We start from the raw sequence: 17635 nt of genomic DNA, 5'->3' as shown, positions 1-17635 counted from the left end.
TAATATAAAATAAATAAAAACTTTTTTAAAAGAATAACAAATAACAAATGTTGGTGAGGATGTGGAGAAAAGGGAGCCCTCGTACACGGTTGGTGGGAATGTAAATTGGTATGGCCACTGTGGAAAATAGTATGGAGGTTTCTCAGAAAACTAAAAATAGAACTACCATATGACCCAGCAATTCCACTCCTGGGTATATATCTGAAAAAAACAAAAATGCTAATTCGAAAAGATACATGCATCCTGATGTTCACAACAGCATTATTTACAGTTGCCAAGATATGGAAGCAACCTAAGTGTGTCCATCAACAGATGAATGGATAAAGAAGATGTGATATATATACATAATGGAATATTACTCAGCCATAAAAAGAATGAAGTTTTGCCACTGGCAGCTCCATGGATGGACTTGGAGGGCATTACACTAAGTGAAACAAGTCAGACAGAGAAATACTGTATGACATCACTTATATATGGAATCTAAAAAAGTACAACAAACCAGTGAATATAACAAAAAACAAGCACACTCATAGATATAGAGAATAAACTAATGGTCACCTGTGGGGAGTGGGGTGTGCAATATGGGGGGGAGAGTAGGAGGTACAAACTATTGGGTGTAGATAGGCTACAAGGAGGCACTGTACAACATGGGGGATATAGCCAATATTTTGTAATAACTGTAAATGGAGTGGTGTAAGCTTTAAAATTTATATAAAAAGTAAAAAACAAAAAAAAAAGCAGCTTTTAAATACTGCTTGGCAAGGAGAAGGGGATCACAAAACTTCATCCTCCAGGAGCTTCTACTGGCAATGGAGCTGGTACAGGTGTGGAGGCCTCCAGTGGGTCCAGGCATTAACCTTTTTATTATTGGATTGTGGGGAGAAGGGGCTTCCAGATGAGGGACTGGAAGGGCTGTCAGGAACTTCAGGGCAGCAGCCAACTCAACATGTATAAAAAGTTTTACCAACAGACAGGGCCATGCCAGGGGTACCAGCTAACAGCCTGTGTATAGCCTGGATTCCTGCCTCAAGACACCACTCCAAGAAAAAGATTAAGAAAAACAATTAAAGCCTTTCAAAAATGTGAGATTTGTTCATCTCCTCCCATACACAAAAAGAGCTCCAAACAAAAATAACTGTATTCATTTACAAGCAGAAAAGTGTAAGAACCGTAAGAAGACAAACAGTTAGTAAGTTCCAAGATCATTTTAAAGGAGGAAGAGAGAGCGGGTGCAGGGAAATGCTTCCTCCGATCGGGCTTTCTCTCATTACCTGGCTCCATTGCTCAATAACTGCGTTAGCACGGAGGACACGGAGATCACCATGGCTCTGTGGCCCTCTGGTGGGTGGGGATGCCATAGAAACAGTGCTCTGAGGAAAACTACAACAGAGGAAGAAACTGTCTTTGGAGCATCCCCCCACCCCAGGTGCTCAGAACCCCCCTCATTTACTCCTACTCCCCCAAGCACACTCATACACACATGTATCAGCTAAGCTCTGCCTCCCCCCCTAAGCCCTCACCTCGCTACCATTAAAAAATTACTAGCCTGGGAATTCCCTGGCAGCGGTGAGGACTCACCGCTTTCATGGCCGAGGGCGCGGGTTCCATCCCTGGTTGGGGATCCCGCAAGCAGAGGGGCCAAAAAATTCTTAAAAAGTTACTAGCCAACTAATTCAGGCTATAGTGTTCATGAGTAACAATAGCTGCCTATCTTTTACCTCTCAGAGGTTTGAGAATTTTTAAAAAGGGGATCTGGAATGAGCAATTCCTTTACCCAAAAGAAAGATTCTGTAACAGGAAGAGGACAAGCAGATATTTTTAGTCAGGGAGCCCTCTCCTTCTGAAAACCTGCTACCTTGATGACTGCCAATCCTTTCCTTGAAAAAGTAGACTCCAACTACAGCTCATGATGACAGAAAGTCTGAATTTTTTTTTAATTGAAGGTTTTGTCTTGATATCCAGATGCCCAGAACATCAGGAAGTTTGGAACAAGGTGTATCCTGCATACACGTCCCCAACCACTTCTCCAGGGCTGTGCATGGTGTTCCACTATGAACTTGGAGACTTGTTACAGAGCTGGGATCGCGCAGCTTGGGCCGGGGGTGGGTGTAGTAAGAGATGTCCTCTCAGTGGCTCCTGTCCCATCGGGGGAGAGCCCTGGCCTTACAGATCCCTCTCCTACCTCTGGGGCAGGGAGAACACACCTCTGGAAGTTAAGCCGCCCTTTGTGGATTTCAGCTTGGGCCAACAGGCAGCCAGGCAGATTCCTTTACAGCAATAGTACCCAAATCTTCAAAAAAAAAAATGTCAGAGCCAAAGCACATGGCTTCTAAGTCACAAAAGGAAGATTGAGTCTGTGACCTCCAGTTCCCAGACCCACAGCCTTCGTGCTCTATCCTCATCAGCCCAACCTTGGTCTTTATTTATTCATTTATTTATTTATTTATTTATTTTTTGCGGTACGCGGGCCTCTCACTCTTGTGGCCTCTCCCATTGCGGAGCACAGGCTCCGGACGCGCAGGCTCATTGGCCATGGCTCACGGGCCCAGCCTCTCCGCGGCACGTGGGATCTTCCCGGACCAGGGCACGAACCCCCGTCCCCTGCATCGGCAGGCGGACTCTCAACCACTGCGCCACCAGGGAAGCCCCAACCTTAGTCTTTAAACATACAAGCTGCATCTCTTAAAAGTGTTTAGCCATCAGCCTACCACATCTAATCAGAAGAAGGAATTCTAAGCCGCTGGCTCCATGCACTCCACAGCAATGACCTTGGAGGCACCCAGAGAGCATGTGTTTCTAGGGCCTTATTTCCTGGCAAATGCAATGACAGCCTCCTAGTTTGGGCTCATAAAATCCTCACCAAAAACTCTTTTTTTCTGACCTTACCTGAAACGCGGTTGAGTGATTTTAAAGCGTTGTGCAAAGCTTTTTCACAGAACCATTTAGTTTAGCTAAAGGGATGGAGGTGGGGAGAGAGGTGCCTTTGCATTTCAAGCCACGGGAGAGCAGCACAGAAGCCTCCATCAGCAGTGGGAATTAGACAACTGGCTTCCCAGCCAAGCACTAAAACTGCGGAGGAGGCCAGGGTCAAGACTGCGGCCCGTGATAAAGTATGATAATCGCCACCATAGGCAAGAGGATCTTTTTCTAATTAAACTCTCCTTTACCTCCTGGGAGAAGTCCTGCCCAGGCAAGAGCCCCTGGAGCAAGTGAGCTGAGAGACAGAGAGAAAGAACTGTGAAAGAAAAATAACCACATGAATGGGATCTCTGGCTCCGAGGAGGAAATCACGGAGGCAGAAAGGAGGGTCTCCTGTGAGAGGCACGCACACCCAAAGGCATCTCTGCAGTCCCAGAGGCGGCCTCACACAGCTTCAGCATTGGCTTGGCATCCAAATCTTGAGGCTATGTACACAAAAGCATGTGAAAGTGCTAATGAACACTGTTATTGCTGGGATTCAGCACAGTCGCCCACTATAACCAAAACCCATGCATTAGGCATGAAGCTTCTTTGGGTCACATCTTTATGTTGCCTGAATGCTACTGAGCCTCATCTCCAATTAGTAGCTAAAGAACAGCACGTACATGGATGATACATATACATCTATAGTTTTTCCTTTTTTTTAAATTTTGCTTGTGAAAATGTGAGTGTTCTGATTCAAAAAGATCTCACCTGGAGCAGAAGGTACACTGAGGCATGTTTTCCAGCTGAGGGAAAGGCACCAGAGCGAGGGAGATGGATGGATGGATGGATGGATGGATGGATGGATGGATGGATGGATAGATAATAATGAGGGTAAAAACAGACCCAGCATCCTCAGCAGACTACAAAGCCTGTGGAAAGATGAGGAGACAGGTGAGAATATGCCCTCCTACCATCAAGGCAAATTCTTTTTTAAATATCAAAATTACCTATAACTAAAGGATCCCCCAAAGTGTCTCCCATACCAAATAATATTCTATCATAGCAACATTGTTAAAGGAATGAAAACTAGTTTGATTACTTTAGTATGATTTCCCTCTTCTCCTTTCTTTAGAATATGTAACAATTTTTTCCATGACCATTAATAAAAATCAATCAGACAAAAAGTCCATTCCTTTTGACTGTAGAAGACAGAGTCTAAGGCACATTTGAGAAGCAGGAGAGAGTCAGAGGGAAGAGTAGCCCTGGGGGAAGGATCAGTGGGAGAAAGAAGGAAAGTCGGAAGAAACATCTCTCCCTTCTGCGCAGACTCAAGATCCCTAAGACACACCACAACTCAGTGGGAGAGCTGGGGCAAGGAACCTACACATATTCTTCCATATATAGCACTAATTTATTCTGAAAAGAGGGATTGCTGCTGAACTGTGTGAAGATGAAAATGAAGCTTCCCAAACTGTATTCCTATGTGCTCTCTCCCACTGTTTCCTCACAAAGTCCATCCAAACATTGTCAGTTGAAGGAGAAAGCATAAACTGGAAACGAAAAAAAATTAGTTTAAAGACATATCTATCTGTAAGTGCTGAGCTTAAAATGTTCAAAATAGAAGTGAGCACTACCCACTTCCACCAAAGTACTTGATGATTTCTTATGTTCTGGGCCAACTCTACAAAATATGGTGCCCCATTACGTCCTACATTTACAGGGTTTGTAAGATTGCTCCTTGTAATGTCTCTTTTAGAGTATCAGAATAAATCAGTTCTTCTCTATTTCTCATGAATATCTTACTACTAAACAAGAGAATCAACTTAGAGTGACTACATTTTACCAGCAAAACCCAGACTTATTTTTAGTAGGGAAGCCTGAGTTTGCCTTACAAGAGTGCCGCCTAGTGTCCATCTGTGGAACTGCACTCAACTTTTCTTTAACACGTTGAGGACATATGTTATTTGTGTTGTGGGATGGAAGAGCCTTGTTTTATGCAACGCTAAAGTTTATATGTAGACATGGTTCTGCAAATCAAATTATATTCTAATTGATTTCTGTGTATTTCAAATATTTTTTCACATTGAAGGGGTCCCTGAGACATTATAAAGATCACACTTTAAAATACAGCAAACCTAGGGAATTCCCTGGTGGTCCAGTGGTTAGGACTCAATGCTTTCAAATCCCTGGTCAGGGAATTAAGATCCTGCAAGCCAAGCGGCCAAAAGAAAAGAATACAGCAAAGCTTTTAAAGTCACACATTTAATAGAAAAAATAGTTTCCGACTGACAGAATTTCAATTGTCAATATACTATGCTTTAATTATCAGAGAGAGTAGTGGTTGCTAAAGAACAGTCTCAATTTCCTAGAGAAATATTTGTGGATTTTTCTAGAAAAAAATTATTTCATATAGAGCTCATATGAATAAGAGTGACAATGACAGATATTTGTTTCCACACTTACTATGCTCTTGACATTGTGCTAGACACATTACCTACACTATTACCATTTAATCCACACAATATTTACAAAGCATTTAGAGCAGCACCTGGCATATAAGTGATATGTAAATAAAGTTAAATAAATAAACAACCCAAGTTATCCTGGAGATAAGGTATTATTATCTCTATTTTACATACAAGAAACCCAAGTTTAGAGAAGTTAAATATCTTGCTCAGGGTTATATTCTTGTAGGTGGTTGTAATCTGGGATTCAGCCCAGGTTTAGCAGGCTCCAGAGTTTGTGCCCTGTGCCTTATTGGCTCTCCTGCATACCTCTTCTCTATATATGGTCCCTGTAGCAGTCTGCTAGGGCTGCCAGAACGAAGTACCACAGACTGGGTAGATTCACCAACAGAAATTTATTTTCTCACCAGTCTGGAGAAAATAGAAGCCTGAGATCTAGGTGTTGGCAGGATTGATTTCTCCTGAGGCCTATTCCCACTGCTGCCTCACTCCTGCCCTAGCCAGCCTCTGACCTTCATGCGTCTTCAAGAAAGAGTCAGGCTGAGTAATATTCCATTGTATATATATACCACATCTTCTTTATCCATTCATCTGTCAGTGAACACTTAGGTTGCTTCCGTATCTTGGCTCTTGTAAATAGTGCTGCTATGAACATTGGGTGTATATATCTTTTTGAATTAGAGTTTTCTCTGGATATTTGCCCAGGAGTGGAATATTACTCAGCCATTAAAAAAAGCATGAAATAATGCCATTTACAGCAACATGGATGGACCTAGTGATTATCATACTAGGTGAAGTAAGTCAGACAGAGAAAGACAAATATCATATGATATCACTTATATGTGGAATATAAAAACAATGACACAAATGAACTTGTTTACAAAATAGAAACAGGCTGACAGACATTAAAAAACCAACTTATGGTTACAAGGGCAAAGTGGGGGAGGGATAAATTAGGAGCCTGGGGTTAACAGATACACACTACTTTACATAAAACAGATAAACAACAAAGTCCTATTACATAGCACAGGAAACTAGACTCAACATCTTATAATAACCTATAAGGGAAAAAAATCTGAAAAAGACTATAACTGAATCACTTTGCTGTACACCAGAAACTAACATGACATTGTAAATCAGCTACACCACAATTAAAAAATAATAAAATTTTTTTTAAATTTTAAAAATAAAAAGAGTCAGGCATAGCTTCTAGGCCTCCCAATCTCCAGGGACACAGAGTCAAACTCTCCCAAGAACGTTCTCCCCATACTCTGCTCCAGTCCTTTCAAGCCCTGTGTCCTTGGTTCAGCAGCTCAGCAAGCATCCAGTCATGTGTGAGATGCTTGCCTCCCAGCTTGGCCTTTCTTAGTGGTTCTCTCAGAGACTCCCCTCACTTGGCTCAGAGGATATGGAAGGAGGCGAAACATCAAGGCATTCTCTATTCCTTATAAAATACCTCTGACAAAGCTTCTAATAAATCCTAGCTTTCTCTTATAGAAGCCAGTGGGTCCAGTCACTGGATCCATCAATTTGGCCATTTTTTCACAGCCATCATCCTGGGCTTAAGTCTTACCACCTCATGTCGAATAGCAGCAGCCACTGGGCTGTTTTCTGTGTCCCCTGGTGCATTAGTTCCCTATCGTTGCTGTAACAAATTACCACAAACTTGGTGGCTTAAAACAATACACATTTATTATTTCATGGTTCTGAATATCAGAAGTTCAAAATGGGTCTCCCTGGGCTAAAATCAAGGTGTTGGCAGGGTTGCGTTCTTCTGGAGGCTCTATGGGAGAATACCTTTTCTTGCCTTTCCAGTCTCTAGAACTACATTTCTTGCCTCATGGACCTCTTCCATCTTCAAAGCCAGTGATGGCTGATCAAGTCTTTCTCTCATTACATCACTGTGATACTTATCCCTGTGCCTCCCTCTTTCACGTGAAAGGAACCAGGTGGTTACCTTGGACCCACTTTGATAACTAAGGATAATCTCCCTATTTTAAGGTCAGCTGATTAGCAACCTTAATTTCATCAGCAACCTGAAGTAACATATTCGCAGCTTCTGGGGATTAGGACATGGACATCTTTGGGGGCCCATTTTTCTGCCCACCACACCTGGACTTGCCTGGCTCTCTCCACTCCGCCCTGTGTCCCCCTGCCAACATTTTTAATGAGTCACCCCTGCCTAAGAACCTTCTGTAAATCCTCATGTCTCCTATATCCAATCCACTCTCCTCTATCTGGCCTGCAAACTATTGCATAACCTGCTCTGGTCACCACCATTCCCCCTTCCCTCCCCCACCCTCCCTCATGCCTCAGGAGGCACCTTCCCCTCTGCACAGGCCAAGATTGACCACATGTTAGGGCTTAGAAAGAACCTCAACTCATTCCAAACACACATCAGAAAACTTATCACAATGCAACAAAATTAGAAACTGCTGAAAGTCAAAGGAGTGCAACGCAATGGTTAAATGCATGGCCTTAGGACTCAGGAAAATCTAGTTCATTTCCTGGTTTGCCAAATAACCTTGGGCAAGTGGCTTGATCTTTAAGCCCTAGTCTTTTTCACCTATAAAATCAGTAAAATAATATATACAGTAGTCACCCCTTATCTGCAGCTTTGCTTTCCAAGTTTTTGGTTACACGTGATCAACCACTGTACGAAAGTATTAAATGGAAAATTCCAGAAATAAACAATTCGTAAGTTTTAAATTGCACACCATTCTCAATAATATGATGAAATCTTACACCATCCAGCTTCATCCCCCCCAGGATCCCCAACCACTGACATCATCTGTTCCTGACATCAACCATCGACACCTTCACGGTTCAATGATTCAGGTTCACCCAAAGCAGATGCTCCTCCTTCTGATGTATTGTCAGAAGGTCAGTAAGAGCCTAATGCTATGGCACAGTGCCTACGTCATTCCCCTCACTTCATCTCATCACATAGGCATTTTATTATCTCACATTATCACAAGAAGGGTGACTACAGTACAATAAGATATTTTGAGAGAGACCACATTCACATAACTTTTATTGCAGTATATTGTTATAATTGTTCTATTTTATTGTTAGTTATTATTGTTAATCTCTTCCTGTGCCTAATTTTAAAACTATCATAGGTATGTATGTATAGGAAAAAATAGAACATATATAGAGTTCAGTACTATCCATGGTTTCAGGCATCCGCTGGGGGTCTTGGAACGTATCCTCTGTGGATAAGAGGGGGACTAACTGTACCTCACAGAATTTTGGAAAGAATTCAATGATGGAATGAGTATAATATACTTAGCCCCATGCCTGGGATATAATAAGTATTTGATAAAATTGCACAATGTCGTTGTTATTATTATAGGTATTATGTCTGAGGCATTGTGTTAAGTGTCGGGATACAGTCCCGGACCTCCTGGAGCTTACAGTCTAACGGGGCAGGTAGATGAGTCAAAAGTCAGTTATATCTGGTAATCGTTCATTGTGCATACAAACACCTAGGAGTGCTGCCGAAGCTCACTCCCCAAGCTGTCTTCCCACACCCTGGCCTGCAGGTCTGTTTGCGGCATGACGCTTTGTCCACTCCTCTCCACAGCCTGCAAGGGTGACTTGCAGTGGCGCCCAGCAGGAGACAGTTGGAAAACAATCAGTGCAAAGAGGCCTGAATAACTAGACCCAATGAAAAACAAATGCTCCCCTTAAAATGCTCTCTGCAATTCTAATTCAAAGAGATCCATGCACCCCAATGATCATAGCAGTACTATTCACAATAACCAAGACACGGAAGCAACCTAAGTGTCCATCAACAGAGGAATGGATAAAGAAGATGTGGTCTATATACATAATGGAACATTACTTAGCCAAAAAAAAAAAAAAGAATGAAATAATGCCATTTGCGGCAACATGGATGTACTTAGAGATTATCATATTAGGTGAACTCAGAGAAAGACAACTATCATGGGATATCACTTACAAGTGCAATCTAAAAAATGATGTAAATGAGCATATGTACAAAACAGAAATAGACTCACATACAGAAAACAAATTTATGGTTACCAGAGGTGAAAGCATGGGCAGTGGGGATGGGGGGACAGGGGTGAGATAAATTAGGAGCTTTGGATTAACGTATAGCACAGGGAACTATATTCAATGTCTTGTAATAACCTACGATGGAAAAGAATCTGATACAGATATATAGATATATGTATAACTGAATCACTTTGCTGTACACCTGAAACTAACACAATATTGTAAATTAACTATACTTCAATTTCTTTTTAAATGGTTTTTTAAAAATGCCCTCCCTAGACCCAGAGCTTAGAGTTCTCAGATAAGCGAGTGGCTAAGAATCCCCAAGCCAGAGCTTAAAGGGATTTTTGTTATAATCGTAATCATTAATATTTCACATCCAAAGAATTAAAACAACAACAATAATAAAAATACTGCAGTGATCAGTGGTGGCCACAGGTTAGGCATGGAAGGGAGGGGACAGGCAGGGCAACACCATGTGGGTTTCTATGTGATCAGTCCATCTGAACTGAACAAGATTGAGCGTTGAGCTCAATCTTGACTGCAGCGGTGATCCACAAATCTACACGTGTGCTAAAATGGAACAGGACTAGGATTAGATAGTGATGATGGCTGCACAACATCATGACACACTAAAGATCACTAAAGCGTACACATTCAATGGTTAAAACAATGGGGAATGGGTTTCCCTGGTGGCGCACTGGTTAAGAATCCAACTGCTAATACAGGGGACATGGGTTTGAGTCTTGGTCCAAGAAGATCCCACATGCCACAGAGCAACTAAGCCCATGTGCCCCAGCTACTGAGCCCGTGTTCTAGAGCCCGTGAGTCACAACTACTGAGCCCATGTGCCACAACTACTGAAGTCCACATGCCTAGAGCCTGTGCTCAGCAACAAGAGAAGCCGCCGCAATGAGAAGCCCACACACGGCAACGAAGACCCAACGCACCCAAAAATAAAATAAATAAATAATTTTAAAATAAATAAATAAATAAAACAATGGGGAAAATGTTTAGAACTAAATATACACATAGATACAAATGAGTAAAAGCAAAGCTAGAAAAATCTAAATTACACTGTGGATCCTAGCAATGTCAATATCCTGGTTGTGATATTGTATGGTAGTTTTGCAAAATGTTACCATTGGGAGAAATTGGACAAAGGGCACACTAGGAGCTCTCTCTCTGTTATTTCTCATACCTGCATATGAATCCATACTTTTCATAAAAATTTAAATTATTTTTAAATGTCTGTAGTTTTGCAAGGCTGGTTTATTGTATAATTTTCTAATAGTATCTGAAGATAGTGGGGAAAAAAAGGCTTTTGGTTCATTAATCAAAAACTTTGGGGGCTTCCCTGGTGGCGCAGTGGTTGAGAGTCCGCCTCCCAATGCAGGGAACATGGGTTTGTGCCCCGGTCCGGGAAGATCCCACATGCCGCGGAGTGGCTGGGCCCGTGAGCCATGGCCGCTGAGCCTGTGCGTCCGGAGCCTGTGCTCCGCAACGGGAGAGGCCACAACAGTGAGAGGCCCGCGTACCGCAAAAAAAAAAAAATCATCTGCCTGCCAACGCAGGGGACACGGGTTCGAGCCCTGGTCCGGGAAGATCTCACATGCCGGGGAGCAACTAAGCCCATGCACCACAACTACTGAGCCTGTGCTCTAGAGCCTGTGAGCCACAACTACTGAAGCCCACGCGCCTAGAGCTAGTACTCCACAACAAGAGAAGCCACCGCAATGAGAAGCCTGTGCACCACAACCAAGAGTAGCCCCCGCTTGCCGCAACTAGAGAAAGCCCATGCGCAGCAACGAAGACCCAACTCAGCCAAAAATAAATAAATAAATAATAAGTTTATTTAAAAAAAAAAAATCAGAAACTTTTCCCAAATGTGAATTTCATCCTCTCCGGTTCAGAGACTCCACACTACCCCAAGTGGTCAGTATTCTTTACTAACTACATATCTATACAGCCAGGGCGGTTCCAAGTAGTGACCTATCCTGAGAAGGTCTGAACTATATTTATTTATTCAATCCACATTTCATGGCTGAAATTCATTTCTTTTAGAGATCTAGATATAAAAACAGATAGCATTTATAAATAAAAACAGCATAAATAAAAACAGATAGCATCAGTTCTGCTGTGGGGCAAAATAACCCATTTCATTCCAGTTCTCCAGCCAACTTTACTAAATTCAAATAAGGACACTGCAAATGTATGCAAATTTGCAAATAAGGTGGCAAACCACCATAACCATATCTAGATATTCTTTTTTTTTTTTTTTTTTTGGTACGCGTGCCTCTCACTGTTGTGGCCTCTCCCGTTGCAGAGCACAGGCTCCAGACGCGCAGGCTCAGCGGCCATGGCTCACAGGCCCAGCCACTCCACAGCATGTGGGATCTTCCCGGACCGGGGCACGAACCCGCGTCCCCTGCATCAGCAGGCGGACTCTCAACCACTGCGCCACCAGGGAAGCCCTCTAGATATTCTTAATCCTAAAAAGTAACTGTTTTTTTCTGTCCTATGTCCCTGTGTCCCCCTCCCCCAAAGCCTTATTTAATTATAACCCAAGACAGTAATTCCACCCATGGAACTTGCTTCCTGGCCTTGACACTTCCTACTGTGACCAAACACATCTGATTTATCTGACATCCACTCAGGGCTCCTCATTCACAGTAGAGTTGTGCTTTCTTAACAAACACAAAATCTTCAAAGTACCCCCTTTATGTGGCTATATGCTTATTCCTACAATAGTAGATGTTGGTCCACAAAACATTTTGGAAATTCTTTCTTACGGTTACCTTCAAGTCTTGTAGCATTTATTCTTTCGTCTCTCCTAACTAGTGGGATTTTTCTTCCCTTTAAGGAAAGAATTTGTTGACCGAGAACAGCTAACTAGAATTGACCGCTAAAGTCAGTCAATAATGTGGACAATGAAACTTGTTAAAGCTACTTTTTCATCCAAAATGCGCATAAAGCACTGAGAAAGAATTTTTAAATGTGTGTGCTCACAAGACTAGTTCTGAAGGCAGGCTAAGAAGAATTTCTATTATGTTTCAGGCACTAACAGCAGTAGAATAAATGTATATCGTCGACCCCGTGGAGATCTTTTAAGAAGACAACAATTGCTTGGACAAATAATTTCTAGCAAGTGCATAACACCAGGGGCGTAAGAAGGGACCCAGGACTCCCAACTTCCACTGCCAGCCTACCCACAAAGTAACACCCTGTGAGCCCAAAAGGGGCAAAACTTTTAGAACCGTAAGACATGTGACAGAATTGTCAGAACTACATGAAAATAATTCCGTAGATTGTGACATAATTTATAGAGTACTATAAATTTTTATTCAACACAGAAAGTTAAAGCCCATGAGCACCTTGAGCACCATCTTGAGGAGAAAACTACTCACAACCACTCCAAATTCCTGAGTCGAAATTTTTTTTTTTTAAATCAGGCTTTTTACTCTGTAAATGTAAGTCATTTTTAAGAAACATGTAGGGACTTCCCTGGTGGTGCAGTGGTTAAGAATCCACCTGTCAATGCAGGTGACACGGGTTCGAGCCCTGGTCCAGGAAGATCCTACATGCTGCGGAGCAACTAAGCCCTTGCACCACAGCTACTGAGCCTGCACTCTACAGTCCACGAGCCACAACTACTGAGCCCATGTGCTGCAACTACTGAAGCCCATGCGCCTAGAGCCCCGTGCTCCGCAAAAAGAGAAGCCACTGCAACGAGAAGCCCGTGCACCACAACGAAGAGTAGCCCCCGCTTGCTGCAACTAGAGAAAGTCCATGCACAGCAACGAAGACGACATACAATCAATGTATTTTATCACATATTTATTTTATATAATGTATTTATAATATAATACATATTACATATTTAGATATTTATATAACATATTTATGCAATAAATATAACACTATAATTTATTCACATATAATATATATTTTATGTGATATGTTTATATTGTTTATATTTAAAATATATATTTATATATTATTATTTTAAGTTATGTTTTTATAATATATATTTGTGCTATATAAGTATATTTTAAATATAATATATACTTATATATAATTTATATGTATAGGTTATTTATAGTTTCCTACAAATGGAATTCACTTGAAGCCAATCATTTTTCCTAGTAATTCTCAAAATGCTAAAGTAGGAAGGAACTAGAAGCCCGGGTACCCTTTGCAAAACACATAAAAGGACTAAGACAAACCCAATAAAGGGTCCTTAGCTTCTGCCATGTCTTCTACCTTTGCCTCTATTTCTCTCTTTTTTTGGCAACCACCGTCCCTGCCCCCTATTTCAACTAGCCAATAAACCACAAGGCTTCAAAAACAGTCCTCAGGGCTTCCCTGGTGGCGCAGTGGTTGAGAGTCCGCCTGCCGATGCAGGGGACACGGGTTCGTGCCCTGGTCCGGGAAGATCCCACGTGCCGCGGAGCGGCTGGGCCCATGAGCCATGGCCGCTGAGCCTGCGCGTCCGGAGCCTGTGCTCCGCAACGGAGAGGCCACAACAGTGAGAGGCCCGCGTACCGCAAAAAAATTAAAAAAATAAAAATAAAAAACAGTCCTCAGAAAATACTGTTGGAATTGTTGTCTGACCCCAAACAAGAGACGTGGAAACAAGAACAACCCCAGCTGCAAGTTTCAATTAACACACAAAACCACCGCCTGAGCCAACACCACACAGCCACAACTCAGCTCCCCTACCCTGCCCCTCCCTGCTTGATGGAGGGAGCACCCAGTCTGTAGGTGCTCCCTGACGTACCTCAGCTGAGGAAAGCCTCTCAGCTCTATTTGAGTCACCTAAATCCTTTTCTTTCGACGCCATGGAAGTACTTATTCCATCACACAACTTAGGAACATTTGTATTAGCAGGAAAAAAAATGTCATATTATAGCAGGTGTTTGCGATTTAACAACATTACAACTACAAGTCCCCAGGTCCGCAAGAAAATTAACTCCACCTAAGCCAGATCAGCGGTCTCGGAATCTCCCCATCAATATGCACCTGTTCCTTGGTCAGTCATTTTCGATGTGCTCAAGGTTGCCCGTAATAGTAGATTCCAATGATCTAAGAACAATTTAGGGGAGAATTTAATTCTTCGCATTCACTTATGTACTTCGGGGTTGCCTTTTGTCAAAGAACCGGTAAAGCACCAGTGTTCCACAGTCTGGGAGCAGCTGCTTCTCATACACCAAATTCCCAACATCTTCACTGGTTACACTTCCCAAACGGAAACGGCGTCCAGAATGCAGTAAGGCAATGACCATAATTAACTCAAAGGGATATACTTGGGTAGATGTACCATCCTCAGAAGACAATACATCTGTCCTCTGCGTAATGAATCAAAGGGCATTAGCTACACCGTTATCATAGCCTATGGCAAGGGATTAAGTGACTTTCCTAGGATTGAAAAGAGATGGAGAACACCTTGGCTCAGAAAAATATATATACAGGGATTAAGAACTAACATGAGACAAGATGGTGGATGTATTTTAATACTAATTATATTTTCATTACTATACAGATAAACTTCCATGCCAGTGGTTCCTGTTTAGAAAAGGTAAACGGAGGGAAAATTCCACAGAGAGCCATGTTGATGGGTTCAAATTTAAATGCTAATTGGGTACAGGAAAATTACCTCCTGGGTCCTTAGTGATTCAAAGTTTGGATCTAACTCAACTCTAGGTCTTGTTCTGAATGTCAAAACCCTTGCCTTGCTTGGTGTCAGCAGCCTAATTAAAGAAGCACCAGGAGAATAAAACCAATAACCTTTGTTAAATTACACCATTTTCCCAAAACCTTATCAATAACAAACAGCATAGCCAAATCCCAGGGATCAAGATGGGGGAAAACATATCCACTGAGGCTTTCTACAAGCTATAACAACCCTCAAGGAAGACTCCACAGCCCAGCTCTGAATTAACAGTTACTCTGGGGGAGGGAGACGCAAGAGGGAGAGGATATATGGGGATGTATGTATACATATAGCTGATTCACTTTGTTATACAGCAGAAACTAACACACCATTCTAAAGCAGTTATACTCCAATAAAGATGTTAAAAAAAAAAAAAAAAACAGTTACTCTGAGTTAGAGCAAGAATCCTGAGCCATCTGTGGCTCCCTCCTACCTCCTGTGGTCTTTAGGTAGTAGGGCTTCAGGGATACCAGAACCTCGAGGAAGGATTCTTTGTCTTTGAGGGGCAGGAAGGAATTCACAGGTAGGATGAGATTTCGGTGAGCCTCTTTGCAAATAAATTGTCAGTGCCCGATGACCCTTGAGTCCAGAGCAAAAGCCAAGTCTCAAAGTCAAGGGGAGGATACATTTCTCTTAATCAGGAACACAGTGAACACACACACACACACACACCCCTCAGTGCACCTCCATGTGCTGAGGCAATTAACCCAGATTCCTTGGTCTGCCATTTATTACTAAGGCTGTGGGCAGAGATCTCGGGCCATATGAAAACTAATTTCTACAGCTCTCCCTGCTAACACATCAGTGGCCAGGGAGAGTGCTGGTGCCCTCATAATAACAAAGGGAAGAGTTATCCGCTGGGACAAAGGCCTATTCAAAAGGCAGGCAGCCCAGTGTTGAGAGGTCCCTGGCAGATGCATGTCTGTCACACATAATACATGTGGTGGGCTGAATAACGGCACCAAAAGATATCAGATCCTAATCTCTGGAACTGGACTTCCCTGGTGGTCCAGTGGTTAAGACTCCGTGCTTCCAATGCAGGGGTGACGGGGTTCGATCCCTGGTCAGGGAACTAAGATCCCACGTACCGTGGGGTGCGGCCAAAAAAATTATCTACTAATCTCTGGAAAATGTCTCCTTATATGACATGGGGTGCGGCCAAAAAAATAATCTACTAATCTCTGGAAAATGTCCTCTTATATGACAGAGACCTTGCTGATGTGATTAAGTTCAGGATCTGAGATGGGGAGAGCATCCTGAATTATCCAGCTGGGTCCTAAATGCAATCACAGGAACCCTTAACAAGCAAGGCAGGGGAAGATCTGACACAGACAGAAGAGGGGGAGGCAATGAGACCATGGAGGCAGATATTGGAGTGATGCAGCCACAAGCCAAGAAATGCCAGCAGCCACCAGAAGCTGGAAGAGAGCCTCTGAAGGGAGTGGGGCCCTGCCAACACCCAGACTTCTGCCAAGTGATACCGATTGCAGACTTCCGGCCTCCAGAACTGAGACAGAATTAATTTCTGATTTTTTTTCTTTTTGCATTTTATTTTTATTTTTTAACATCTTTCTTGGAGTATAATTGCTTTACAATGGTGTATTCGTTTCTGCTGCATAACAAAGTGAATCAGCTATACATATACATATATCCCCATATCTCCTCCCTCTTGCATCTCCCTCCCACCTTCCCTATAATCTCTGATATTTTAAGCCACCAAATTTGTGGTAACTTCGTTATAGTGGCAATATGTAACAACCAGCCAAGTTATGTAACGGGAGCTTTCACAACATAAAACCTAACTAAAGGTTATTTTAGGCTCGGAAAAGCACTTCTTAATGAGTAGCTACTACGTGTCTGCAAAAGGGAAAGAACTAAGACTACATCCATGACCCAACACTCTCGCCCCCCAAGTGGCTCTTGAAGTCTATTTATGGACCTGCTAAAACAAGACTAGCCCAGAGAATCTGCCTGTCACAGGATACAAATGTCCAACTTGCTTTTAACATGAAATCTCACTTTGTTTGTCTTCCTCTTTGCTGTATTTAGAAGAAGTCATTCTGCCCATTCTGGGGGGTAACGCGTCCTTTCCAAGAATGGGCTGCAAGCATCTCTGTTCCCTTTTTCTACGGCCTACAACATTTCTAAAGGCTAAGGCCTTCTTCCAGAGAAAATGGCTGTGCCTTTTGTGGTCCCAGGGCCCAGGCCTAACTGGAAGAAAACTCCAGAGCCTCCTGATGAACCAATAGCCCCACTCTGAAAGAAATCATTATTGGGGGAAAGGGTAAACATTTTGCTGAACTGAAAAAGAAGGCAGTGAATAAGGAAAGGGGTGATTACCCTAGGAAGGGGAGAGGAAATCAGAAATTGCAGATGGAGACCAACCACTTTGCTTAAGAGTAATTGCCCAGGGATAGCAAGACCTCATTATGAGAATGGACAGCGAACGTCTCAGGGGTGACCAGGATGGACTTAGCGCCATGGAATTACTCCACCCCAAGGTCAGGGAGGTGGCCGTGAAAAATGACATTTT

The 17635-nt window shown here is 42.6% G+C and overlaps 1 protein-coding gene across 1 annotated transcript in view; it reads right to left on the bottom strand.

Annotated features, from left to right (window-relative positions):
- Window positions 1–3809: 3809 nt before the first annotated feature.
- RPS29 (ribosomal protein S29) overlaps window positions 3810–17635 on the bottom strand; it is a 68123-nt gene continuing 54297 nt past the window's right edge. The window contains exon 3 of the mRNA XM_082648299.1: window positions 3810–3833. Within this exon, the coding sequence (XP_082504425.1) occupies window positions 3825–3833 (9 nt within the window). The 3' untranslated portion in view covers window positions 3810–3824. The remainder of the gene's footprint in view (window positions 3834–17635) is intronic.

The sequence above is a fragment of the Grampus griseus genome (assembly GCF_964374135.1).
Source record: "Grampus griseus genome assembly, chromosome: 2".
In the NCBI taxonomy this organism is placed as follows: Eukaryota; Metazoa; Chordata; class Mammalia; order Artiodactyla; family Delphinidae; genus Grampus; species Grampus griseus.
The sequence above is the reverse complement of the archived record's forward strand: the minus strand, read 5'-3'. Positions and strand labels throughout refer to the sequence as shown.